This window comes from Odontesthes bonariensis, chromosome 3 (assembly GCF_027942865.1).
Source record: "Odontesthes bonariensis isolate fOdoBon6 chromosome 3, fOdoBon6.hap1, whole genome shotgun sequence".
NCBI classification, from domain to species: Eukaryota; Metazoa; Chordata; class Actinopteri; order Atheriniformes; family Atherinopsidae; genus Odontesthes; species Odontesthes bonariensis.
In genome coordinates this window covers 34,118,767-34,146,155 of record NC_134508.1, presented here as the reverse complement: position 1 = coordinate 34,146,155, position 27,389 = coordinate 34,118,767, and the positions used below count along the sequence as shown (strand labels likewise).

General features: G+C 40.4%; 1 protein-coding gene across 1 annotated transcript; it reads left to right on the top strand.

The window, feature by feature from the left end:
* Positions 1-425: 425 nt before the first annotated feature.
* Positions 426-26,058, top strand: LOC142376964 (dynein axonemal heavy chain 8-like). The gene is made up of 17 exons (XM_075460679.1): positions 426-465; positions 17,926-17,978; positions 18,107-18,241; positions 18,519-18,603; positions 21,644-21,807; positions 22,032-22,208; positions 22,696-22,809; positions 23,044-23,151; positions 23,283-23,384; positions 23,498-23,644; positions 23,731-23,934; positions 24,270-24,340; positions 24,445-24,544; positions 24,696-24,815; positions 24,905-25,040; positions 25,152-25,339; positions 25,933-26,058. Exons 1-17 carry the CDS (start codon positions 426-428, stop codon positions 26,056-26,058), a joined length of 2,070 nt encoding a protein of 689 aa, XP_075316794.1.
* Positions 26,059-27,389: the final 1,331 nt, after the last annotated feature.

The following is a 27,389-nucleotide window of genomic DNA, read 5'->3' as shown; positions in this document are numbered from 1 at the left end:
AGAATCTTGAAGAGGCAATTCAGTGTTGTCTACTAGAAGACTGTGCTGTTAATATTCTAAAGTAAGAGTTACAAGTATTTTTTTACTACAGTAAAACTCTTGTTTACACCAGCGTAAACATCGCAAACAACATGGAACAATTCCTCATGCACTGAAGGTGATAGTGGAGTAAATGCAGAGGTAGCCAAAGGTCTGTTTATCTTTGTCATTGTCTTTTTTTTAATATAGGTCATCTGAAATGCCGAGCAAAGAAGAAGTTGCAGGCCTTCTACAAGCTCACAGTGAGAGAGTTATAACATCGGAAACAAGACAGATCTATATCAGTCGAGCCAATGCTTGGCCAACAGCCCAACGTGTGTTTAAGAGAACCTGTTTTGCACAAAGCTGTGACATGATGCTTTATGTCACATTTGCAAGCCATGAACATGACGCTGAGGAAGATGCTGCCGACCTTGGAGGTCCCAGGCGAGAGTTTTTCCGATTACTGGTGAAGCCTATCTTCCAAGACAGTGGAGCTTTTGAAGGTTTTTTCTAAATATATTGGTTTGAAAATGCCAGAGTACACGATACAGAATGCGGTGTTAATTTATTTAATCTTTCAGGCACACCAAATGGATGCACACCAAGACTGAACATTCTCCACTTGCAAAATGGACTGTATGGAACCATTGGCAGGATGAAGTCTACAGTAATAATAACTGTAGGGGCTGAAGCACCTGCATTCCTGTCCCCGAGTGTCGTGGACTACATTGTGTCTGGGGACATCCTTCAACCTAAAAAGGTAATGGGCAATATTCTGACCTGAAGACTATTGTAGCAAGCCTTTGCTTTTTTTGACTATTCCACAGCAGTACAGTTACTTTTATTTTGGTAGAATGCATTATCAAAATAATTTTGGTTTCATATTACCCAATAAATAACTAAAAATGACTTTCTTGCCATTGGTAGGTAACTAAGTGTAAGTGAAATGCTACATAGTACTTCTGTAAATGTTGATTAAATGCAGTCATTTGAGAAAATAAGATTTTTGGGGGGGCTTTTTATGCCTTTAATGATAGGACAGTTGGAGAGAGACAGGAAGCAGAGAGAGGGGGAAGATATGCAGCAAACGACTGTCCGGTGCGGGACTCGAACCGGGGCCCACTGCAGCAAGGACTGTAGCCTCTGTACATGGGGCGGCTGCTTAACCCACTACACCACTGACCACCCTGAGAAAATAAGATTTTAAAGATCTGATCTGTAATATTTAGGTTCAACAGGCAACCTTGCAGGATGATTTGGAGAAAGCAGTCAGCAGCTGTGACTAATGGCGATATAAGGTGAGGGTCTTCCACTTGTTGTCACCATGGCCAACAGAGATTTGTTTGTGAAAAATGCAGTTCTATACCATACTGTTGTGCAACGGCAGAGCTGTCTTGATCAACTCATTGATGGCTTGTCCCACTATGGAGTAAGATTCACCTCACAGTTCTGTATCATATTTGCTCCGTGCTGTGGTAAAATTACTAAGAATTGCCATATCCCCACTTAAAGGTAGGGTAGGAGATCCTGGATTTTGAGTCCAGCGAAGCTGCATTTTGAAAATACACCGGTAAAAAGTCCCAACCCTTTTCTTCACTTTTCCCCCGAAGGCACGCCTCTAGAGTACATGAACGCGCACGAGCACGAAGGTGCACGAGCGCTGTTCTGCCAGCAAGCATCGATCGTTGCCGTATTAGTACTTAGTTTATGCTAACTATACGTTTAATAATGCTAGGTGCTAGCCAAGCTGGCTCTAGTTTAGCTTCCTGCCAAGCTTCTGGACGTTCACGGAGCAGGGTACGCGCACAGGGAGAAGGAACGGTCCGTTCACAATGATTGGATACTGTTTTTCCTAGATTGTACGTTCTAGAGGCCACTAAAACTTTTCATATTTGTGTCAAAACTTTTAATTAATTGGTTGCAATGGGGGTGTGAAGAGTATTTCAAGCAATATGTAAAAAAATGTTCCAGAAAAAGATCCCCTACCCCGCCTTTAACCATAACTACTCATTTTTATGGCCTTTCATTTATGGTGTTGAATTTCCTTCTAGGTTTTATCACTCCTGAGAGAGAACCCCAGCTTGCATGTGCTGCTTGACATACCAGGAAAGGTCAAAGGTCGAGCAGCTGATTTTGTAGCTGGTATTCACAAACCAAGCTACTCTGTACTGGGGAGCAACGGAAGAGTTAGGGAGGAGTTGATGATGGGAACATTTAGGGAGTTTCTCCAATGTCTTGAAAGTAAGTTTGTATTTTTAATTCAGTATATTATACAATAAGGAAATCCAGGAAACGTACAGATTTATTTTATTCTTTACAACTCATGAAGCTGTGCCTATCTAATGTTTATGTACCATGTAACAAGAATACAGTTGTTATGATAGCTTGTAAGAATAACATTGCTTTTTCACCAAAATACCTCTACAGTAAACCATTAGTTATTCAATTAGTCATTGATTCAGTCTTTCTTAAACCTGAGTATTTCCGAGTCTCCAAGTCAACACTGGTTTCCCTTTGCTTTCAGATCAGGGGTCTTCAACGTTTTTCAGGCCAGGGACCCCCAAACTGATGGAGAGTTGGAGCAGGGACCCCCCTACTATTAATATGGCATACAATTGTGTTTTATATTTAACGGGGCCTAGTGCCGTTTATAAATATAGCTACTCTGTTATTGTACATTCAATACTAAGCTATTCAAATAATACACAGGTTAATATATTCATGTCTTTATTTTAAACATGTGCAAGGCACAGGGTTGCCGTGCCACTGCCATTTATAAACAAACATCTTGCATACAACACTGAGCTATTCAAATAATCCACAGATTTTAACTTTAAACATGCATGTAGATGGGGCAATGAATCCTCAAAGCATCTGTGAATGGCACACGTGTGCACAAAATTTGTGAGAAAAAATTGTTTGAAAAAAAAAAAATTTTTTTTTTTTTTTTTTAAATGTTAAAAATTGTCTAATCAACCAAAGATTTCGCGACCCCCCTGCAGTACCTCCGCGGACCCCCTGTTGAAGACCTCTGTTTTAGATAAAGAGCTGAGAGACACATATGGGGACAGGACTCTAACCGAGGAGGAGGAGGCATTCCTGAAGACTTTGAGCCCTGGTCACATCTTTGCGTTTGCTACAGGGAGCAGCAAAGTCCCAGCCATTGGTTTTTCATCCAACTCCTAAATGAATATTTATTCATGATGAAGACAGATATCTTCCCACTGCACATACGTGTGCCAACGAGCTTCACCTTTTTGTGAATGCAACAACAATGACTGATGATGATGAATTCAACTACTGCTTCCTAGTGGCATTAATGAATGGATTTTTATTCAGCACCATTTAAACAAATGTCAGGATTCCACTCTTTAGTTTCGGATATGAGGTGCTATTAGTATTTATGTTGTCTACAACTGGACTAAAGTATTGTTGTGTTTTGAGATGTTTAACAGCTACCATTAAAGTACAAGTAAAGGCTTTGTTGTTGCAAGCACAACTTTAGCATAAATGTGCTGTCCTAGTTTTAATTTTTACTGTAAATCTACTAATAATTCACTGAAATCAGTTCATCAGGCTGCTGTGTTGTTCTGTGTACCCTCTGCCCCTCGCATGGTAACAACCCTAAAACTTTCCACTACAGCCCAGTGGCTGATGGTGTCCATGTGTAAATGTATTCCATAGAGGAGATTTGAGGCATATAGAGTTTGTTCATATTAGAAAGCAGTGGTTTCAATTGCATTACATAAGAAAGCTGAAAAATAAAGACTATAGCTTGTGTTTTCCCATCTTGCTCCACATTCTTTTCATCTTGTTATGAATTTAACTCGAGTTAAATTAGCAACTAGAGTTACTAGTTTTTTTATACTCAACAAACAGTAGTGAAGGAATGAAACTATGTACATTTACTCAAGTAAGGTACTTAAGTAGAAATTTGGAGTACTTTTCAGATTACATTTTTTAATTCCCCTCCTCACCATTGAAAGCCATGTTTATTCAGATTCACTGATGTTGAATATGTTGTGACAAACTGAAGAATGTGTTCTTTCTCCTCATCCTACTCCTCCTCAAGCTCTTTACAAAAGTGGACTTTTGAAAGTACAATGAGGCTAATGTTACCCAGTTGTCCATGTTATGCTGAGATCACACATTTACAAGTTTATCCAAAATAAACTGTTGTGTTCTCTGAAACAATGTTTTGCCATTGTTGTTGTCATGTAGAAGAGGGTTAATGGCATCATTCAGTTCTTGCAAATCCCTGCCATTCAATGGGGAAAATCCTCTTCTAGAGTTTGGTGAGGAACAAAAAACTATCCCTGCTGTTGAGAGTTCTGGGTTGTGAAGATGAGGCAAATCATTGTCCAGACTAAAAAGCTGAACTGGTGTTCTATCTCCTTCAGATGAGATAGAGTGATTGTTAAATCCAGCTTAGAATTCCTCCAAAGTACGGTTGATTCTGGGTAGAAAGAGCTAATGGAGACAAAATAGGTCTGTTGCATTATCTATGTCTAGGATACTCAGGGATTCCAGTTCATAAAAAATGGGTGCATAAATATGGCTGCAGTTTTTGTTCAAGTCTCGGTTAAAACGCTCGATCCTCTGGTTGTGTACAGAACTTCCTGTTAAGACAGAGCCTTCAGCCCTGCTTGCATGCATGTCCTCCCAAATCTGAGCGTTCTCTCCTCTGTGATCAGTCCTGATGTGCAGTGGTCTGCCAAACTGTCCAACAGCTGCAGTGAAGTGGTCTCTCACAGTTTCAGCACGATTATTGTTGGAACAGTGAAGACACATCAACATCCTACTGTAGCCGTCTATGGCACCTTGAACAACCAATTTCCACCTAATCAACTTGTGATTTCCGTCGACATGCCATATAAAATTTGGATGTGGGACAGAGTACACTCGCCGAACTATTGCTGTTCTTCTCCTGGCTAAGACACCAACTGGGTCCATCCTTAGCAGTGAATCTCTTACACGTTGTCTTTGAACCACAATGTTTTTGGAGCGGACATGCCCCATAAGCATCACTTCTCTAATATTTGGGTGTTCAGTTTTTATTTGTGACACTTCAAGATCCAATTGTTGATCACTGATGCTCTTAAATTTTGACGTTGGGATGTTATAGTCTTGCAGTAACTTGTAGAAATTTGGCCTCGAGATTGAAAGAATAGATGCCGCTTCTGTAAAGGTGGTTTTCAGTGAAAGAACATGTTCAAGCTCCTCTTTGGAAATCTGATGTCTTCCTTGTTAGTCATTCTAGAACACAGCAAAGAATATGACATTTGGCATGTTTCTATAACAAACAAGGGTTATTCAAGAGGAAATTATAGACCTAACAGATGAGCATTCACATCACTCATCATCTTTCTGACTGAAGAGAATTATAGATTGTACTGTTTGTTTATTTAAGGAATGTTTAACTAAATAACATGGACCATCAAAGATGAGAGGTTACTGAGAGGTAAATGAGAAGTAAATCAAACAAATATGAACATGAATATGAATGAGTACTTACTGAGCAAGGTCTGTTGCTGGTAAAGGTATGGTAGCGCTGGAGCAGGAACCCTGAGGAGTTTTAAAATATAAACAAAATACCAAAGACGTTATTATATTGTCACGTGTTAGTGTAAAATATGCCACCATGATTGGAAACAAAACGGAAACAGTATACCACACAGAAAACAAACAAACAAACAAACAGCCAGCTAGGTTACATGAGTATGAAAGTATACCGAGCGGTATGACGTCCCAGTGGAGGTGGTGGGTGTGGCTGGCCCAGGTGGGATGTTGCAGCTGGTGGGAGCCTGAAGAGACATTAGCAAAATATTAGCAACATTATCTTTCATGTGTTTTTTCTTTTTATACGCCCAGCAGTCAAAAACCACCGATGTGATTGGCGAAGGACAAAAAAGCAGGACAATGTAGAAACAAAGAGAGATAGATTTTATGCTTTTTTACAGTACGCACACTATACATATATATATATATATATATATATATATATATATATATATATATATATATATATGTATGTAAATATATATATACACATACACACACACACACTAGTGGTGGGCCGTTATCGGCGTTAACGTGCTGCGATAATTTGAGAGTCTTATCGGGCGATATAAAAAATATCGCCGTTAATCTATTCTCAAAGTTGGGTTGGGAACTGGGTCAAAATAGGTAGCCTAAGCAAACTGTGATGACTTTTACCTTGATATTTTAGCTCGGGTGTGGGCCGATGTACTTTGTCTGCCGTTAGGTGTGATTAAAACAGAAGAACGCTACTTTTCAGAAGCCTGTGCTAGGCAGTTTATGGAGGTCGCTTATCTGTGGGGGATAGTTGACAAAATCTGCCCTGTTGGAACAGACAGCGCTCCTAATATGGTGGCCGCAGGGAGGATACTGCGCGTGTGGCGCAACAGAGACGCACTGCACACAACGCTATCTCAACAGCAGCACCATCTGGCCCTCCCAACAAGTGCTGAATATGAGAAGTTGGCGTAGCTAGAGAAACTGCTGGAGCCATGCATGTGAATAAACTGGTCTGCCCTAATGTTGCTGACTCGCTGGAGAAGCTTCGCTTGAGAATTTGCTTTGGTAGCTTTGGTAGCTCGTGACGTCACATTTAGAATGTTCAATTCTTAAAGGCCCCGCGGCTGTGCAGCACCCCCGCGGAAAAAAACATGAGGAAAGAGAGGGCAGGAACACGAATAAACATGTTGTTATTTACAATTTGTTATACAAGATATACATCACTTTTACAAATTATGTAAAACTACATTAGGTACACCTGAGAAGAGCAGGAATAGCAGAGGCAGCTGTGAAAATAAACTAAATTCGAAATTAAATCCGAAATAAATCCGAAATAAAACTTAATTGCAGTGAGAAAGGTATGCTTGGGGTTACTACACTATTGTATGGAAGCACTCAACACGGCAATTGCAACAGTCTCAGGATTAAACGACTATTGTTTGGATAGGAACCAAAGTTTACACGTCTGTTTCCGTGAACGCCGCGGATTGTCCCCCCTGAATGAGCCATTTTAATCTAGATTAATCTAGATTAATTTCAAGATTTCAGTGAGATTAATCTAGATTAAAAAAAATAATCTATGCCCACCACTAATATATACATATATATACACACACACACACTTTGTTTCATGAACGAGGACACAGTGGTGTTGGTATACTTGACTATTCATGTTGTAAAACAGCAGAGCGCAAGTTACAGTGGGTAAACATACACCAGGAGAACCACCGATGCAGTACCACATAACAAAGACAGATGGCAGCAGCAACACATTTATAAAGGCAGGTGGCAGCTAGCCTGGGCGAAAGCCGACTGTTGACTCTGTCAAACAGTCTGGGAAAACCCAAGAGGAATCCGTTTCCATGGAGGGCGGGACCTTACCCAGCAACTTAAATTTATTGGAGTAACGGAGTTCCCTTAACCAATGATAATGTTTAGAAATGACGTTGGTTATGCGCCGAGGTTCATGCTTACTCTCGCGAGGCTCTAGCTCGCGAATCACGCTTCCCACATCCGCTTTCATTATACCGGTACCATTTGATAAATCAAACTTTTCCCAAAGCCAGTTGGAAGGAGAGCTACGACATCCTTGCCACTAACAAAATTGACGAGGCATTCCTCTTGCTCTCGTTTTAATTGTGTAATGATCTCCAGAGTTGAGACAACTTCATGGATAGCTTCTAGCGTTCTTCCGTCGCCATGTTTATTTCCGCTGCGGTTGAACTACAATTATATGGACTACAATGGACTCCCCGCGTGAGTTCTGCGTCACCACTCGCAACTGTTTGCTGATTGGCAAAACACTGAGCGAACCGAGGTAGGGGGATTTGGCCAGACTATGTGCGGAGCCAAAATCTTTGGGCGGAAGTACGTAGGATGGCGTCGCCAGGCTAGGTGGCAGCACATGTCCTGCAACATCTCCCTTTTCTTAATTAAAGCAATGGCATATGAACTGAGACCTGAAACAAAGGCCTACTGAGTACTCAAGAAAGTTACTTGTTTTATCATGCCAAAACCTATCACTGTTGTACATTATACCGGCAGCGACAACAACATAAAGATTTGGCAACATAATACAACTGGTTTTATACTGGCAGCAGCAACTTCATAAACAAACATAAACATTTGGCAACAACCAGAATACATATTTTTCTTTCCCTTCAGAGATCCAGTCTTTTAGGTGGCCTGGTAATCCGACCATAGCGTGAGGTGACTGGAGGCCCTGTTGGTGTGGAGGTTGTATCAGCAGCTGGGCTATCAGCATGCTGAGGTGGGGTAGCACACGGCGTAGCACTGAGCTCTGGCCAGTGAATCTCATTGTGAAAAAAGTATTCATACCATTTTCCTTCAGCAAAACCTGAAAATGGGTCCCACAGACCCAAGCCAGGGATAAGCAAAGCAATATTTCACCAACACACACAACACTGTATAGAAAAGGAGCACCAGCACCACACACACACTATTGTATGTTCTATTAGTTAGTAAAAGAAGGAATCGAAAACAGTCAACCTGCTGGGTGAATTTATCTAATCTGTTATCGGTACCACGTACAACTCAGAATACAAGTCTGTTGTTGAGAGCGTCATTTCCTCTTGCATCATCTGTTGGGGCAGCAGCATCAGAACCAGGGACCTAAAAAGACTCAACAACCTGATAAGGAAGGCTGGTTCTGTTCTGGGGACGACTGTGGAACCTCTGGAGACAATAATGCAAAGAAGGATTTTGCATAAAATCAAGAGAATTATGGACAACCCTGAACATCCTCTCCATGAGACTGTTATCAGAAAACAGAGTCTCTTCAGTCAAAGGCTTCTTCAGTTTGGATGCAAAACGGACCGCTACAGGAAATCTTTCCTGCCCACAGCCATCAGCATCTATAATAACTCTTTGATTTAATTGAGCTACATCAACATTTAATTTCCCTCTGGGATAAATAAAGTATTTTTGAATTGAATTGAATTGAATAAAGTGCATTGCAGTAATCTAGCCGAGATGTAATAAAGGCGTTGATTACTGTTTCAAAGTGCGTATGTGCAAAGAAGGGCTTCACCTAAGACCAGATACACTGAGACTAAGATACAAAAAAAGCTGGACTTCACTATTGCACCAATTTGCCGGTCCAATTTAAAATCACTGTCCATCTTAAAACCCAAGTTTGCGACTGTTGGCTTCCTGTATTGCACCAAGGGGCCCAAGTCAACAGGAGGGGATTTGCAAGAGCCACTGGGACCAAACACCATCACTTCTGAAACAGGAAGGAATGCCGTTGGACCATCCTACAGGATGTGACGGACCACAGTTTTTGTTGAGCATGAAAAATATAGTTTATTATTTTTGACTGGACCACAGGAGTTGGTCCTAAATAGGTGGACTTTGAGCCTCCAGCTGCTGTGCAGACGGGTGAAATGGATCGGTCATGTCAGCTTCAGGGCCTCCTTTTGAGAAGTTTTGGTTTGTAAATGTTTGTCCAGCAGACCCGAGCACGACACATTCAGCAACAATGTCCATTGGGTTTTACGTTTACATCCCCCATCTGAGCTGGGGGACTGATGTAGAATCATTTGACGGGGGCAGAATGTCAGTTGTACCATTTCCCATTGCAGACACAAGCCACATATTTGTGTGATTTTATTTGATCAATTTATTTATACGCCATTTATTCTTCACAGCTACTGTTGCTGATAATGCAATATTCTGCCCGTACAGTCTGTTTGGTTCCCAAGCACCTACGTAATTGTTTTCTGGTGATGATGCACGCCTCCTCCTGATTATATCCACTCAGGAGAGTCAGATCAGGCCAAGTGATTTCTCCAAGAATAAAAAGCAACAACAGGCTGGCTGAAGATGCACTTAGACTTTCCTCAAAGCTGCTGGGGTTAAATGCTGGGGCCCTTGTCCACTTGAAAGCATGACAAGCTGTTCTTATGGAATAGCCAGCCCTTTCAAACCCTTTAATTACGTTCACATCTTTTCATAGCTGACACCTGATCTCAGGTGGTAAGCTGTTATTCAAATGAATTGTTCTGCGCTATTTATCAGCATTCTGAAAAGGCTGATTTGTTTATTTCACAAGAGCAGGAGAGCCGCACACTTTCCACATGTTATGTTGAGAAGTGATCATTTACATACGAGGTGGCTCCAGTGCTCTCTCATCTGTACCCTCTTCATACTCACTTTCCTTTTGACCTACTATCCACTGGATACAATAACGATCAGCTTAACTGCCTCGTGTGTTTCTTCAGCCTTAATGTTTGTTCTCATATATTTTCTTATGTGTGCAGCAAAGCAGTGAAAGCTTTGGTTGGCATAATGATCACCAGATGTGAACACAAACTACTTTGTAAAGCTGCCCATCCCCTTTGGCATCTTTATTTTGTTGTGTTACAACTTTGACATGTGTCTGTTTTTTGGATTTTTATGTCATAAAAGTGAAAAATAACTGCATGTATGGGTTGTTTTTTAAGGCCTTCAATTATGATCCGTTGCTGAAACTTGCATATTATGTCCATTTTTATTCAATCAAAGTGTCTGAAGATCCCGGTATGTTTAAAGCTGTTGTGAGAAGCCCCACCACTGAGCAACATCAACTTGTGTTTCATTTTGTTAACAAGCATCACGTCGGTACGTGTGCAAAAAGATCCCGTTTGATATGTTGTGTCAGAATCATTGATCCAACTTTTAGTCTAGAGTGTTAATCTCATTAGAAATTATAAACATGTCAGTCCACATCCATCTGAACTTATAAGCAGACTCTTTTTGTCAGGGACTGACGGCACATTTTTATACTGAATTTGATCAAAGAGCCACCTGCTGGAGGAAAAGTAAGAGCAGATGTTTAACATTATTTTCCATATGATGGATGGGAAGCTGTTGTTTGAGTATCATCCGCACAGGTAAAAGTAAAGCAAAATCATTGTCATTAAGACTTTGGCTGTGGAGTCATGCTGCTTATTGCATTAAAAGTGAAAAAACACGTCGCTGAAGGTGTAAAATCAGTTGAACGACCAGTTGAACCCCATGGCTTTCGTATGCATCACGGGGAACAATGTCTGCTTTAATGTCTTTTACTAAGTTGTTTTGCAGGAGATGTGCACGTAAAATAATTTTTCCCTTATAGAATCCATCATATTGGGCACCTCAGTCTTAGTAAAAAATGGAAACGTACAGATCAAGCAACTTTGAAGCTTTTCTTGCAACCACAGGCCTCCCCTGTTATTCTTTCAGCGTGTTGCACTTCTGAAGACTGCTGGGATCACTGCTGGCATTAAAGCTGCAGTCTGCAACTCTTTTTCAAGCATAATGCCTGGAACTGTCCGGGGATTCTGAAAGTAGTACATTAAATACCCCAATACAAAAAAAAATGAGTTCTCTAGGTCCCCTATATGTCCCGCTAGGTCCCTCCAAAGCCAGCAGGTTTGTTTACAAAATTGCAGACCGGACCGGTAAAAGGTAACCAATCAGGTTTACGAGCTGGGCTCTTCTGCCTGTCAATCACCGATTGTGCACGCGCGATACAAGGTAGGCTCGTCCCCACGCTTATTTATCTGGACTATTGAACTTCATTACGGGCTAGTCTACTTACTGTGTCTTCCATGATCGCAAATGACAGGTGAGTTGATGAATGAGGAGTCGTGTAGGCGCATCTGGCGTGCACGTCTACGTGCACGAGTTCTCATGTGTTTTGAAGGGGCGGGACAGAAAGTTGAATAACTTTTTATTTTTCGGTTAAAAAATAAGCATTTCTTGCATTTTGCGACTACGGAGGTCACCGTTTTCAACTTCAAGCGTTCTGATAGATCATGTAAACTCTTAAAATGCCAAAAAGTAGGACTTTACGTATGACAACAACAAATCCTGCAGACTGCAGCTTTAATGTAAAGTTATTCAATTCAATTCAATTTTTTTCTGTGTGAGTACACCTGAGATTGATGCCGGAGAGACTGCTTTGATTGAAACATGGTGGAAGTCCGCAAGCTTTCCAGAACTATTTAACTGTGGTATTTATAGATCAGAAGAAGAATCTATCATTCCTCTGCTGGTGCTGCAGTCTCTCCAGTCTCTCAATCTCCATGCTTTTTGGTTCAACTCATCTTTAGCAGCATTTTGTCTCTTATGGGCTTAGCTCTGTCTGAATGAGGCTAACAGAAAGAAGCCACGGGCATCTCAGAGGTCAAGTAAAAGTGTTTTGCATCTTAACAGCATGGGGCTAATGTGCTGGAATTGTGCACACACGCGGCACACTTAACCTGGAAAGTAGCCAGAGTCTCTTTGTGCTGGTTTACTCAGCTGTGGAAGGCAAGGTCCGACCGAGTCAGATGACTCAATTACGGATACCCGACCAATCTCGCCTCGGGATCAGGGGGAATCGGGGAGGGGTATCTCTGTCTGAAAGGCTCTAACAAAGGCCCTGCCCTGCTTACTCTGTTCGGACAAGGCCCATCGACAATCTGCAGGGGGGATAATCCCAGCAGCACTAAAGAGTTCTCTAAGGAAATGATGCTCACTTTAGGGTTTAACAGGTTATCTCAACATTACATCTTCATGCAGGTTACGCGTATCGATGTTTCAAAAGTTGTTGTAGAACATATCTGAAGGAGGCTGACTAAAGTATGTCACTTGATTAAAGTTTTACTGGTTAAAACCCATTTTAACCAGTTTGAACTCTGACCAAAAAAATGAATGAGTCTGGCTGGCAGATCCTTCATCCACCCTGTGGGATTGAATGTAGGCCTTCTTCACCAAATAATAGGGGGCACTCATAGTTTGACCCACCCAGTTAATGTGTTTAACCCCTTAGGGCAGTACATGACTGGCTGTTTAAAAGGGCTCATGTTTAGTGAATTTTCAAGGCTCATTTAATTTTGTGTTGATAGTTTGTATGTTACTGTTTTGTCATTTAGAATTTAAGATCATTCTTAATGAGTTGATGACGATGAAAAGATGAGTGACCTCAGGAAATACAGAGAAGCAGTGGGTAGCCTAATCTATCTTAGTTCATGCACTAGACCAGATTTGAGTTGTGTCGTAAGTAAACTTTCACAATATTTCAGTGCGCCAACAGAAGAGCAGTGGACGACTGTAAAACATGTACTGAAATATCTGAAAGGCACAATTGACAAGATGCTGTGTTACAGGAAATGTGATGATGGGTTACAGTTGGTGGCTTATAGTGACTCGGATTTAGCCTGATTAACATAGACTTTCAAATCTCTTCGAGATTCTGGTCTGACCAAGACCATAACGAATACGATTCGAAATGGCCTGGTCAACCCGCCTCCCTCGGGTTGCTACTGGTTGTGGCCAGAAAAGGCTGTGCCTAAGCTTAAGTCAATTACACCACTCTTTCCTCTGACGTATGATTTAACTACCAGCGGGGCTAACTGGTAGATTAAACTCTTACCAAAGCCAGTAGGGAGCAAGGCGAAAACGTCTTTCCTGTCAAGAAATGATTCAAGGGCTGTTCTTTGCTCGATTTTTAACGAGAATCTCCCGTCGAACACTTTTCTTACAGCATCTACAGCAGTGTCAAAAGCTTGACGCTGCTCCATGTTGATATTGAATGAAGCGCTTCCGTGTACAATCCATGGGTTGAGTGGCAGTTCAATCACGTCACTACCTTGAACACGCCTCTACCCTGGGCCGTTGGCGCTGCTCAAAGTCGATTGCTTCCCGACAAAGTGGGTGGAGTTCCCATTTTTTCGGGAACTCGAATCCACCTGAATGAGCAGTTTGCCTGAGTAAGTGTAGCAGAGCCGAAGGTGTTGCGTCACTGCGAGGGCGGAGCCTGGGTAACTCGGATTGGGCAGGAGATGCAACTGACCGACGTAGTACATCTGGTTATTGTGTTAGCCTATGTAAGAATGGTCCTCTGATTTCTTGGAAGACCAAAAAGCAGCCAACTGTAGCACTGTCAACATGTGAGGCTGAGTACATGGCGTTAGCTGTCACTACACAAGAATGTTTGTACCTGTCTCAAATGCTTAAACATCTTGACTCTCATTATGATGTACCTGTAATTTATGAAGATGACCGGGGGCAATTGCATTGGCAAAGAATCCCTTTAGCCGACAGAGATGCAAACACATTGACATCAAATATCATTTTGTAAGATCTACTGTAAAAAATGGTGATGTGTTTTTGGAGTATTGCCCAACAGATCAAATGGTTGCTGACCAAATGACAAAACCAGCTACAAAAGGGAAGCTTCTTGCCTTTTCTAGGTTTCTATTTAGGTGATTGCCGAACCAAAATGTGATTTTGCTCTTTGCAATGTTTTTGTTTTTCTTGTTGTAAATGTGAGAACAAGTGGGGGTGTTGATTGATGCTTGTTGAGGGCCTTAACTATCTGAGTGTGCTCTCAATTGACAACCTTGATTGAGGCCAGGTCATGTGACTTTACTTTCTAACTCTCTCTGTTCATTTTCACCCAAACCTGTGTTGGTGCCTGTTCATTTTGGTCTTTGTCTCCAGATAGCAGTTCAGTTTGTAACACAGGGTCTGCATGTGTTCAAGCAAACTTTTATTTCTTTTACTCGCAATGTTTTTAATGTAGGAATCCTAAGACAAGGCCCCTCCTCGCCTTGTAAGGCCAACAAACATGACAAATGTTAGGAGTGACTAAAACTGGAGTGGTGTGAGGAGAGCTCTTGGCTCTTGTCATCCTGTTTTTATAACCTCAGCTTGGTCAAGTCATTTTTAACACCCAACCTTAATCACATCATTTTCAGTACCAAGAAGTTTGTAATGTGTAAAAAGGAGATGAAACAGTGGGGGAAAATGCAAGGAAAGACTGAAATTTCTCAATTTCTCAATGAGCACATTGTCCTTACATATGTGATGCAACAGTCCATATGTCACAATTACACCAAGGCTGTGACAATGCGTTGACAGTTATTTTCATGTGCTGTAGCACATAAAGAAAAAGCAGCAAAATTTGTCTGTTGACACAATAAATGGATTATATTTATTTGAAGATTTCACACCTTGTCATGATACCAAATTGCGAGTAGTGACATGAATATAGACAAATTAAACTAATAACATTCAATATAGTGTGAAACATCCATCCATCCATTTTCTATACCGCTGAATCCGTCGGTCGGGTCGCGGGGGGGCTGGAGCCTATCCCAGCGGTCAATGGGCGAGAGGCGGGGTACACCCTGGACAGGCCGCCAGTCCATCACAGTGCCACACAGAGACAAATGAGACAAACAACCATACACGCTCACACTCACTCCTAAGGACAATTTTAGAGACACCAATTAACCTAACATGCATGTTTTTGGACAGTGGGAGGAAGCCGGAGTACCCGGAGAGAACCCACGCTTACACGGGGAGAACATGCAAACTCCACACAGAAAGGCCCCAGCTGGGAGTTGAACCTGGAACCTTCTTGCTGTGAGGCAACGGTGCTAACCACCACACCTGTGCTACACCAGCTGACAGCCAGTCACCAGAGTGACTGGCTGTCAGCCCGTGACATGTCTTTCATGGATTAACAGTGTTACTGGAACGATTCTTTGTTCCTACTAATGCTGTGAGCAAAGTATCGAGGGAGCTATCAAACAGCAGATAATTAACTCAGGGGCCGACCGAGTTAGTAATAGAATGATGAATTATTCAGTATTTGTAGGCTCTCTCTCCTCATATTGCAGGCAACACAATAGTCACTGAGAGTCATACTCACTGAAAATTAGAAATTCATTTTTGTATACTGCACTGTATAAATACACTCAGCAGAATGACTCAACTATTTGAATAGATGTGCCCAAGCAAACAAGCAAGTTCTGTGTTAGGTTTTGTTAAGTTTGTCTTTGTTTTATGCTTATTTGTTTTTGTTTTCATGTTCTTCTTGTCTTCCAGAGTCAGTTCCTTGTATATCTCAGTCTTGCTTTTCTGCTCTCTGCTCCCCCCTCCTGGCCATAGATTCCAACAACAGTTACACACAACCTTTTGTGACACTGAATCAACTTAGTAAATCCTCAAGTGAATGAAACAACACACAAAGCTTTAATATGGGCTATCTTTCAATGTACACTGAGTGCAAGTGCACCATCATTTTTATCAAGACCGAAAGCTCATTAAAGATTGATTTTAGAATTATTTTTCACATCAAAATAACTTTCAGTTTGAGGTTGCTGGTTGTGTGGATGGGAATATGACCAAAAGACACGAGGCTGTGTGCCCTTGAACAGCCTTAAGAGTATGAAGGCTCTGGGAACGCTGCTTTGAGGGTGCTGATTCTTATGTCTATTTTGAAACAAGACTACAAAGTTGTTGTTGATTTTTCTGCAGAGCAGTTGCGCTAAACCATAGAGTCTATCCATTCAAGAATAAGGGACAGGCTATGTGGGATTTGATAATACCTCTTAAAACTTGGCCTGTCACAGGCCTGTGTAAGGAGAAGGTCAAATTGTGACGGAAGACATTTTGCCGAGTTTGGTACCTAGAAATATGTATCTCTTTGTCCTCAAAGGCTATGCACTAGTTGCCCCCCCCCCCCCGTCCAATAAATACACACACTTTACACCAGGGGTCGGCAATTAAGTTTGGACCTGGGCCAATTTTTTTCTGACAATGGTATTACGGGCCATGGCCATGTTTTTCTATTGTGGATTTACATAAATGCATTTCATTTTTTTTAATTTAAAACATTTTTTTCTTCTATACACTGTTATTAGGCTGAATGTTGCATCTCCTGGCATCTCTCATGAAACAGGCGATAAAACATGAGGTTTGAAAAATATCTTTCAAAAATCATATTTCAAAAATTCCATCTTGCGGGCCAGATATAATTGATGGCGGGCCACTAATTGCCTACCCCTGCTTTACACTGACAATGGAAGGACTTCAGCCAGAGGGTTCTTCAGGTTCACAGCCATAATGACAGATACTAGAGGTCATTCTTGTCTACAACTTTAACTTAAAACAACCCTTTATTCATTCTTTATCATCACATTTATCTATTTATTGTTTTGACTGTGACAATAAAAATTTCATCAGCTGACATTCAAATAAATGTTTTTGTCCCATTACTGTACACCACACTGCGTGTGGTAGCTCTTGACAATCAAAACAAAACTTTACTGTGAACAAAATTTGGGTAATGGCTCAGGAAAAAAAAAAATCTTGGACATATACTTGTAATTCTTAAGCAACCCATTAAAAACAGAGTGTGAGAGCTAATTATTAAAACGTTAGCTCATCCAACAGTCCTACGTCATCCACGCGCCAACGGTCGTGACATCTCAACGTTTAAAAGGAAGTTAAAAAAAACAAAACCAAAAAAACGGTTAAATAAACGTTTGGAATCAGTAGCAGTTCTCAACGGCTGGAGAAAAATATTTCCATGGTCCAATAATTCAGAAACTCAGAAACGACACAAGAAGAAAAGCTGAACATTGGAAGCTACAAATACGTCGGATGATAAAGTTTCGGTAAGAGCAGAATATCAAACTTGAAAAAGTGAATGAACAAACAACATAAACTGAGACGTAACGGTTGAGCTAACATACCTTATCAGCTAGAAAGAAAAATAATTAGCGTTTATTCATGCTCAAATTGATCAGGAACCTCACCAAAGTAAGTTTAAATAATATAGAAACACAATAAAAACATTTTTTTGTAATTACCTGCTCCTTTGAATTTGAAGGAATTACTTTTAAAAATGTTTGAAACATGGATCAGATGTTGCACATCCAGCGCTTAGGAACTGAGGAGACTGTTGATGTCACTGTATGCATTTTATTTACTGAATTACAGGAAAAAGTTGATAAATCAACAACATTAGTGGCTAATAGTGTTTTCTCAGAGGGAATAAAGGGAACCGTTGAGTATTACGGCTTAAGGGGTGATTCTCCCTTCCAGACATCGTTATGATGGACACACCCAATCCAAAAGCAAACAAGTGTGTGTCTCAGGTAAGTTTCAGTTGTTTCTTTTTAGAATTAAAGCAGCCCATTTGATTCAGCTTATTCGTTGAGATACAGCTCTAGTTACGTAGAGCAAATACACTTCTACACTATTTCCGACTCTTGTCTTCCTTCAGGCCAAACATAAGCAGGCAAGAGAAGAGAGGAAAAAGCTGCTCACCCCTGCACACAAGTACATGATTGACATCCTGGCTGACCGGCTGTCTTTGGCACCAACAGAGGTGGAGGAATTTGTTTTGGATTCTCCTTCAGTAAGTTCCTCCTCAGTGTGACTCCAAACTGGTACTAATGCTATCAAAAGCAGAAATATCTCACCAACACAAATCAGAAGTCAGGTGATCAGCTGAGGTTTTGTGGGATTGATTCATAACGCGTTATTTTTGTGGCTTTTTCTTCAGTTTGGTGTGATGCTTTCTAAACGTTTCGTTCCAAGGTTATGTTTTGTTTTTGGTTGTTTTATACTTGCATCGTAATATGATGCAATGATTAATAATGTTTTTGTGTTCTTCCTTTTTTCTTGCTGACTAGCTGCTCGCTTTTGATCATTTCTTCGCCTCGGGGGGCAGCAAAACCATTTCGTTTGTGTATCAGGAGTCCGAAGTCCCAGGAATAGGTATGAAGAAATCTGGAAAGTCTTCAATTGGAAAGACTGTCCATGCTTATTTTAATTGAAATTTTTTCCGTTTGACAGCTGTTATGCCGGGTTTTATATACTAGTATTTTTTTTGAAGTAAAATAGGAAAAACGTCCTATTTTCGAAAAACTGAAATACCGATAGATGATACAATTTTAGGGAAAGTCTTCTAATCAAATTTGATTGATTATCTTGCATGATAAAGACCCAGATATTCCACACAACATTATGAACTGGAATGTTTTTTCATCTCTTACAAAACCATTTGGATTTGATTTCAGAATGTGGGCGCGTATATCCTGGACCAAGCAAAGGGGGCAAAGCAATGAGGCTGTTTTTAGCCAATTTAGCAAAAACGTGCCTCACAGGGATCTGCTGCTCCTTCACACGGACCAGAGTGGACATTCCTGTGAACCCAGAAAACATACACGAGGTAAGGTCAAAGGTGGCGTGTCTCAGTAATTGTTAAGTATTTATTCTTGTGTTATGTGTCATATCAAAAGATGTAATCACTTTATAGAAAAGCTTTTGTTTCAGCTTATTCTTTATCACTACTCTATACAAACTTGATGATTAAAGTGTTACCCTTGCTTCTGGAAACTTTATTGAACAAGACAAAAGATAAAAATGGCACAGCTACGTCTTAGCTTAGCATCTTCCTTAAACCTCCGGGTTCCCTCCCTGAGCAGCTCACCTCATGGCAGTGTGTGTAGCAACGTATTACATCACAATAATAACATTGTTACAGCTGTCACGTCCAGTTATTGTCATACAAAGAGAATCTCTAATAAAAAAGTTAATTCACTAATAAACACTGTTTATACACAAGCCATTTAGGATGGCGAAGTGATCTTTGATAATGCACAATGTTCTTAAAGGGGAACTCCGGGGCATTTGAAGCGTGTTTCCATTGCTAGAGGTTGTCAAATAATGATAGTATGACACAGAGAGGTGCGTATCTGCGCTCCCTGTGTGGAGATTGCTCTGTCCGCACAGCATGTCATGCGAGGCTAATACGTGGTGGCTAAGGGGCAAGCGCTAACCCTTCCACGTAAAACAACAACTTGCACACTGCAGAAACGTCACACCACTTTATAACCCATCCGACAATAAAGTCACAAGCCTTACCATCAAAACCATATGCATGGTTCTCACATTACTGGCATGGGGAGGTTACAAAACAACTGTATAAACAGCATGTAACTCACCGGCTGGTTGTAGGCTCGCGCATGTGAAAGCCCAGAAGAGTCGATGGAGGATAATCCCATATACAAAACAATTATATTCTCTAGAAAAACTGCGTTCAAGTATTTAAAACATTACAACAATACATGCCCAGTAATATTGTTGTAATGTTTTAAATACTTGAACGCAGTGTCGGATGGGTTATAAAGAGGTGTGACGTTTCTGCAGTGTGCAAGTTGTTGTTTTACGTGGAAGGGTTAGCGCTTGCCCCTTAGCCACCACGTATTAGCCTCGCATGACATGCTGTGCGGACAGAGCAATCTCCACACAGGGAGCGCAGATACGCACCTCTCTGTGTCATACTAGCATTATTTGACAACCTCTAGCAATGGAAACACGCTTCAAATGCCCCGGAGTTCCCCTTTAAAGTTATTCATTTGTTGGTCTTTTTAACCTAAGGATTAAAACCAAACATATTTTACTTTACTAAGGTTATGTTAGGAGTTTAATGCATTATTAGCAGTTAGCTAATGTTATGTGCTCCACAACGTTATTTGATGACTATGTTAAACTAACGCGAGCAGTAAAACCTCCACAGACAAACACCCCACCGTACAAAAAATGGCTGTTTACTGAGGAGCCTTTGATCTACGGAAACACCGTTTACAGAGTAACGACTCACCGACATGGTGTGCTGTGTTGGCTTCAAACTTGTTTCTCGTCTTGAGCGTGGGAGGGGGCTTCTTATGTAAAAAGATGGCGGACTTTGATGTGGACGGTCTACTTGTTTTTACAAATGCATGCATCTCCTTGTGATTCTTCTTTTTTGTTGCCCTCCTCTTCTCTACCTTTTTCCTGGATAAGATCTGTGAAGCGCTGAGAATATATTAAGTCTAGTTGAGTGTATACATGCAGGATGGATTCGACTCCCAACTGCATTATCTGCGTATATTAGTCTGGCTTTGAGAAGTTTGATTTCATTCCCTTGGACTGACACGTTTACATTCATTTTTAGTCTGCTCTGGTTTTTCCTGTTGCCCAGATGTGAGGTGTGAGCTGCTGTGCGTTTTGGCCGCTGGTTTATAATCTGAACGTTTCTTTTTTCAACCTCTGTGGGGTCAATTCATATGAATTTACAGAGCTGATTGCTTGTTACTTTTTCAAATGAAGTGGTTTATGTTCTTTACGTGATTTACAGAAATCACGCTCTCTATATTTGTGTACTCTGCTATCTCAACCAGATGCATTATCAGGTACCAAAGTTTGGCACAGCTGATGTAATGTCAGTCAGTAGTTCGAAGCAAGAGCACATTTTCATGAGAACCCTAACATCTCAAACCAAATCATGTTTCTCCCTCACAGTTGAAATGTTTTCTGCTTCGGATTTCATTAAGTGATGGGTTGTCTTTTCTTGATGCCTTGCAGGAAATCTTTTTCTCAATGATTGATGCCAGGGATGGCCTCCTGAAAGGAATAAGGGATTCCTACGATGCACTGCTTCCAGCCCTTACTACAGGACAGAACTGGGGAGCTGTAGACAAGTCTAGACATGGAGCAAAACTTAAAAAGAACTTCTTCTATTCCTTTAAACATTTTTTGAACTCTTTAGATGGTAAGAATGTTTCACATTTATTGCCAACTGAATGTGAATAAGTTATTGGAGGGTGGCTCTTTAGAAAGATTGTAACTTTAAGCTCCATCTCTCGGGCAAATCTTACTCAACTGATTTCAAACCATCTTATGTTGAAGTACACAATAACAAGCAATACTGTAACCAAAAGATGGTTTGTAACCAGTACTGATGATTTTGTACTTTGTCTTATTTATACTTCAGATATCCAGAGGAGCAATGAGAGCGTCGTTCATCTGAAAACAGTCACAGATATTGACTTGTCTAAACTGGCCTGTCTGGATGATATGAAAGCTGCGGCTGCCAACTTTGACATGGTGCAACGGCTGGAAGAAATTCTGATGCAATGGTGCAAACAAATCGAGCAGGTTGGTAGATTTCAGAGATTATATTTGATCCAACAACCTTAATTTGTGCTGTTAAATGCTAAAAATGAATTTGCGATGACTGTGATGGGCACAAAGCTCATTGGTTAGAGATGGTGACATCAGGCCAAGATGGATCAGATAGTTATGGAAGATTGGGAATATGATAGGATTGCTCAGACAGCAAAGCTTAATGGTGATGTTGGTGATGTATCCATTGTCATCAGGTCCTGATGGAGAGTGATTTGTTGAGGAAAGAGGATGATTCTGCCGGACCACTGAGTGAGTTAGAACACTGGAAACGAATGTCTTTACAGTACAACTCTATCATCGATCACATCAAAAGCCCAGAGTGTAAGGCGGTGGTGATGGTGCTCCATCTCAACCATTCCAAAATAATGAAGGTACTGACACAAGTGTTCAATGTACACAGAGTAATACCAAAGCTATTGAACATTTTCACTTTGTATCAGTTTTAGTGTATGTAGTTAAGGTTTGCTGCATGTAAAGAGAAATTAAAAACAGTCTGTGATACATAAATCATGACAAATGCCTGAAAATTGCAATGTAGAAGATATCGACGTTGGATAGCTTGCAATGATCATGGATTCAGTGTTCACTGCATGTAGGTGATCTTCAAAGATGTATGAAAAAAATAGTTTTTGGAAATGATTATTTGTTAACACAGTACAGTATGTAGCCGTTCTGCATTAAGATGATGCTGAGTAGGCACTGTTTCATTTCACTGGAAAGTGTTGGTGTCACATCTGAGCCTAGTCCTGAATTATTTCATGTATTCTGATAAAATCCTATGCTAAGATCATTTGTGAATGACTAGATTTATTAAATCAATCAATGGATTCCTATTAACGCAGTCTTGTACCCGTGCAGGTGTGGCGGGATCTCGACACGAGGATAACATATCGTGTCAATGAGGCAAAAGACAATTTCAAATTCTTGTCAACACTTGAGAAAGTCTTACATCCTCTGTACAACAGTGACCCCGTATGTACATTTAACAGTTTGATTCTAATGAATAGTTTGTGTTTGGTAACACTGAATTAATATGTCCTTATTACATTGTTTTGTACTATCCAGGCAGCCATTATTTAGACAACTTATATACATTTTTTTTAACAAAGAATTAGTAAAAAGTTTGCAAGTTTGGCAAACTTAAGTGTAGAAATAGATGATAATTCATCTTCATTGACCCTCCTAAATCATGAAATGTGATTTCAGGTTTCCATGACAGAAAATGTGCCGAAGGTCATCAGTGCCATTCACATGATTTACCGTGTTTCACTATATTACAATACAAGCGAAAAGATGTCTGCGCTGCTTGTCAAAGTAAGTGAAGTGTGTTCAGTTTCTGAAATATTTAAGTTGTCACCGGAAAACGTAACTTTCATGAGAAGACGCAGTGCAAGGATCCAGCTCCCTTTGTAAAACTGTAGCCACACAACTGACCACTTTTCCAGATCACAAATCAGATGGTCACAGCATGCAGATCCTACATTACTGACGATGGCAGTTGTCTTATATGGGATCAAGATGCTGAAAAACTCATCAGAAAAATGCAGGTGACTGAAGCTGATATTACTAAACATTTGGGTTATTATTACCAAGGCTTAAGATTACACATTTTGACATCAGTAGACTGTAGCTGTCATCATGTTTCTTTTATCTTTGGCAGGTCTGTACATGCTTATATCAGGAGTATCAGACCTGTTTCCAGAAAAAAAAGGTACAAGTAATGGAAGAAACTGGGAAAACATTCCTTGAGGTTTCAGAGATGCAGATTTTTTGCAAGTTTGAGAGCTTCTGCAAGCAACTTGAAAAGGTGTTGTCTTTGTTCATTCTCTTAAATCTCCATCCCACTTCTATCATAAGGCCTTGCAATGTGACGACGAATATTGTCTTTTGTAGATCAAGAAAATAATCACAGTGTTCAAGACATTTGAATCTCTTGAAAAGTCAAACATTGAAGGCATTGAGAAATCAGCCAGACAATTCCACACTGTGTCCATGAATCTGAAAAGGAAGAAGTATGACATGTTGTCCCCGAGGACGACTGAATTTGAAACTGATTTTGTGAACTTCATGGCTCAAATGAGCCACATTGAGGTAAGTGTAATCTACAGCTTGTACCCAAATGTTGGTTCAAGCTCATTTTTTCAGGAAGCCTCAACCAGATGAAGATCTTTTGTGAAAGTTGGGAACAGGTTCATACGTGCAACATCACAGCAACACTCATTTACTCCAAACAGCCGTTGCATTCACACATGGCCACACTTAAAAGAATTACACGTTTAGGAACAGAAAGAAGGACTAGTAAGATTGTAGAATCTCTGAGGAATGAGGATCTACTGCTTGTATCGACACAGCTTGAAGCTGAAAAAAGAAAATAATATTGACGTTGTATTCTCAGAGTATCCCCACAATCTTGTCCTTTTCCACAGAGTCAGCTCCAGGCATTTATGTGTTCGTACTTCTCAAACATCATCTCATCTCAGCAAGCTCTTTGCCTGCTACAGCGGTCAGTACAATTTGCAGAATTTGGAAGTATGACATGAAGACTCTATTCTAACTGTGGCATTAAAAGGAAAAAATATAAGCAATCTATGAAATTTGTTTTGATAGTTTTCAGAAGCTGAACCTTCCCTGTCTTGCAACTCACATTTCCAACATTTTGGGTGTTATTCTTCAGCACTTTGCTTCAGAGGTGGAGTTTGTGAAAAAGGTATTCAGTTTGCTTGGGCTTAGATACCAAACAATAAACCTTATTAAACGTATTAAGCTGAAAGAAATCTTCAGATGAGTGAAACATTTTGAATTGAAAATGGAAGAAAACTGTTAATGATTTTAGTATGTTTTGTAAACTTCATTTGCAGGTCTTTGACAATCAGAAGGATGACATTCCATTATCCAGAAATATGCCACCAGTGGCTGGCAGGATTGGTTGGGTCAGACACCTCTATAAGAAGATAGAGGAGCCGATATTGTACATGAAAGTGAGACACAGTTTCTATCAGCAAAACAACTTTACAGTTATACTTCACAGTGACATTTTAACGACGATCAAATCTCCCTTCCTTTGCAGGAAAACTCGGACATCCTATGTAGTCCCGTGGGACAAGATGTGGTCAGAATGTACAATGGGACTGCAGCTATGTTGGTCGAGTTTGAGCTTCTTCAACACGAAACGTGGATGGAGAAAGTTTCCAAACTAGATCACGGTTGGTTCTCTTGTTCTGATGTCATAATTTGACACTAATGGCAGAAAACAGCCCCTGTCGATTCCATTATTGCACACTGTTAAAACGAGCTTTCTCTGTTCCGTATAACAGTCTTGAACATTACCCTGCTGGTTCGCCACCCAAATACTGGAAAATTAGTCGTCAACTTTGACCCTAAAATAACCGAAGTCATTCGGGAGGCTAAGTGTTTGTTGAAAATGGGGCATAAGGTTCCAACGCAGGCTTCGCTTCTTATCAAGATGGAAAGCAAAATAAATGCCCATCACCTCAGACTAAAGGTAAACCGGGATTTACATTTTTTTTACGGGATTGTTTAACTTAAGAGAATTTGACCTGTATGCCTTTTTATAGACCATTCTGGAAGATTTTGAATCCACTTGTGAGAGCATACCCGCAGACTTCAACAGTTTGATGGCTTCAAAAATAAAAAACGTAAGCTTTTCATACCGTGTGTACGGCAGGTGGTCCGTCTTCTTTAGTGGGAAATTGTTACTTGATGAATGTGAACCCTGCTGTAGGCAGTGGGAAGGGGTTTTGCCGATTTGAGAAATGTCTCGAGCAGACGTGTCCTGAAGAGCTTTTGATTGTAATTCTACATCCTTAAAATGTCCAGGTGGAATCTGCACTTCGACACGGTTCGGTGCTGCTGACCTGGTCTTCCCTCCTCCTGGACAAGTTCTTTCAAAATGTTGAAACTGCTCTGTCTGAGCTCCAAAATCTTGTAAAAAAGGTTTGTTGATGAATAAAAATTCTACTGATACTGAAAAGTATCAACATCAGGTTAAATGTCACATTGTTCAGATATGTTTGGGTTGGTGTGACAGCTCTCTTGGACAAAAGCCACGCTTCTAGATGCCACTTTCTTTTTCAGGTGCAGGATATTTGTAAGATACAAATTGATGATGTCCTCAAAGACATGTCTGAGACTGTTCTGATAGAGCTCCCAGAAGGCCGTGCATCTTTGCTGCAGCAGCTGGTTGACCACAATAAGGCATGACCATCTTATTTTTATTCTCCATATCCATTAAGGGAAGTTAAAGTGTTTTTCATCCATTACGTGAGTTTGAAACAATCATTACTTTGTCAAAGAGCAAAGGCTCGATGTCGTGGTTTGAGTAAACTTTTGAGTTTTCCAATGAACTCTGAATTCTGTTTCATTGAAACGCTCGTAGTGCAACTATTCCTCTTTTGTTTTTCAGAACCGTTGTAAGGAGTGGGCAAAGACACTGGATTACAAATGCAGTTATGTTAAAGGAGCTGTTATGGAGTTGGGTAATGTGTTAAGTGCTATTTATGAACCAAAAGGCACCAAGATTGTGGAGGAACCTGTTCAAGGTGTGTAGCACAAATGTAAATGACTTTTCTTTTCGTATAATTAGCATCTCAGCTTTTTTTATACATATATATATAAATTTCAGGGAGGAGTGTGACCTTCTCAAGAGAGAGCAAGAGGCTTTTAGAGGGTCCATTGAAAGATAAACAGATCAAGTTCGAAAAGGTATGATTGGATACCAACTGCAAAACATGTCTTTTCTATAAACTGTTGTGTGCCAACACAGGCATTAATGCCTCAAATAAAAAATCCTCATTTCAGGAGTTTAAGAAGCTTTATGAACTCTTCAGTACAAAGGTATTCGATGCACTTGTCAAAAGCACCAAGTTATCCCTGGAGATCCTTAAAAGGAGAATTTGTGGCACCAAGTGAGTATTTCTGGGTTTAAATAAGAAGAACAGTATCACAAAGAAAGGAAATAACCTCTGAAAGAGTAAAATCAATAAATGTGTATTTTAGCACTTACCAGAGGGCAAAGATTAAGCCGAAGGTGGTCCCACTGATTCAGTCTGAAGCCCAACTGGACAAACCCAATATGGTGAGTTATTGTTTTCTTTCTACTCATGGTTGGATGATTTTCATTCGCTACAATGGTTTATGGTCAGGGGAAATACATTATCTTTAATTCTTTGCCTGTCTCGTCAAGCACTACAATGTTGCTACTATGTCTGATATTTGTCCTCAGGTAATGATTCCCAATGTAGATGAGATCCAACAGGCCATAAATCAACTTATTGACTGTGTGTTGGAGGTTAGCAAGGGTGTTGCTTGGCAGAAGGAGTACAGTCAAGATGACACACAGAACAAAGGTTACTAACTGTCAGCATGCACATACATGACAGCAGACACCTGATAAAACAAGTCCGCAAATGGGGATCTCCCATAAATTGTCATTTGATCAGTTATAATTAGGATTATTTCATTTAAACTTTCATGTATTATATTAGTTTTAATATCATACATTTTTTAAGTTGTTAGATACGAGCATGCAGAAG

What these genes read in the sequence shown, in the direction of transcription:
- LOC142376964 (XM_075460679.1), top strand. Translation starts at nt 426, where the DNA reads ATGACGCTGAGGAAGATGCTGCCGACCTTGGAGGTCCCAG. An exon ending in TTGTTTTGGATTCTCCTTCA is followed by an intron (nt 18,242 to 18,518) that starts GTAAGTTCCTCC and finishes CTTGCTGACTAG; the next exon opens with CTGCTCGCTTTTGATCATTT. An exon ending in TCTGCAAGCAACTTGAAAAG is followed by an intron (nt 23,645 to 23,730) that starts GTGTTGTCTTTG and finishes TGTCTTTTGTAG; the next exon opens with ATCAAGAAAATAATCACAGT.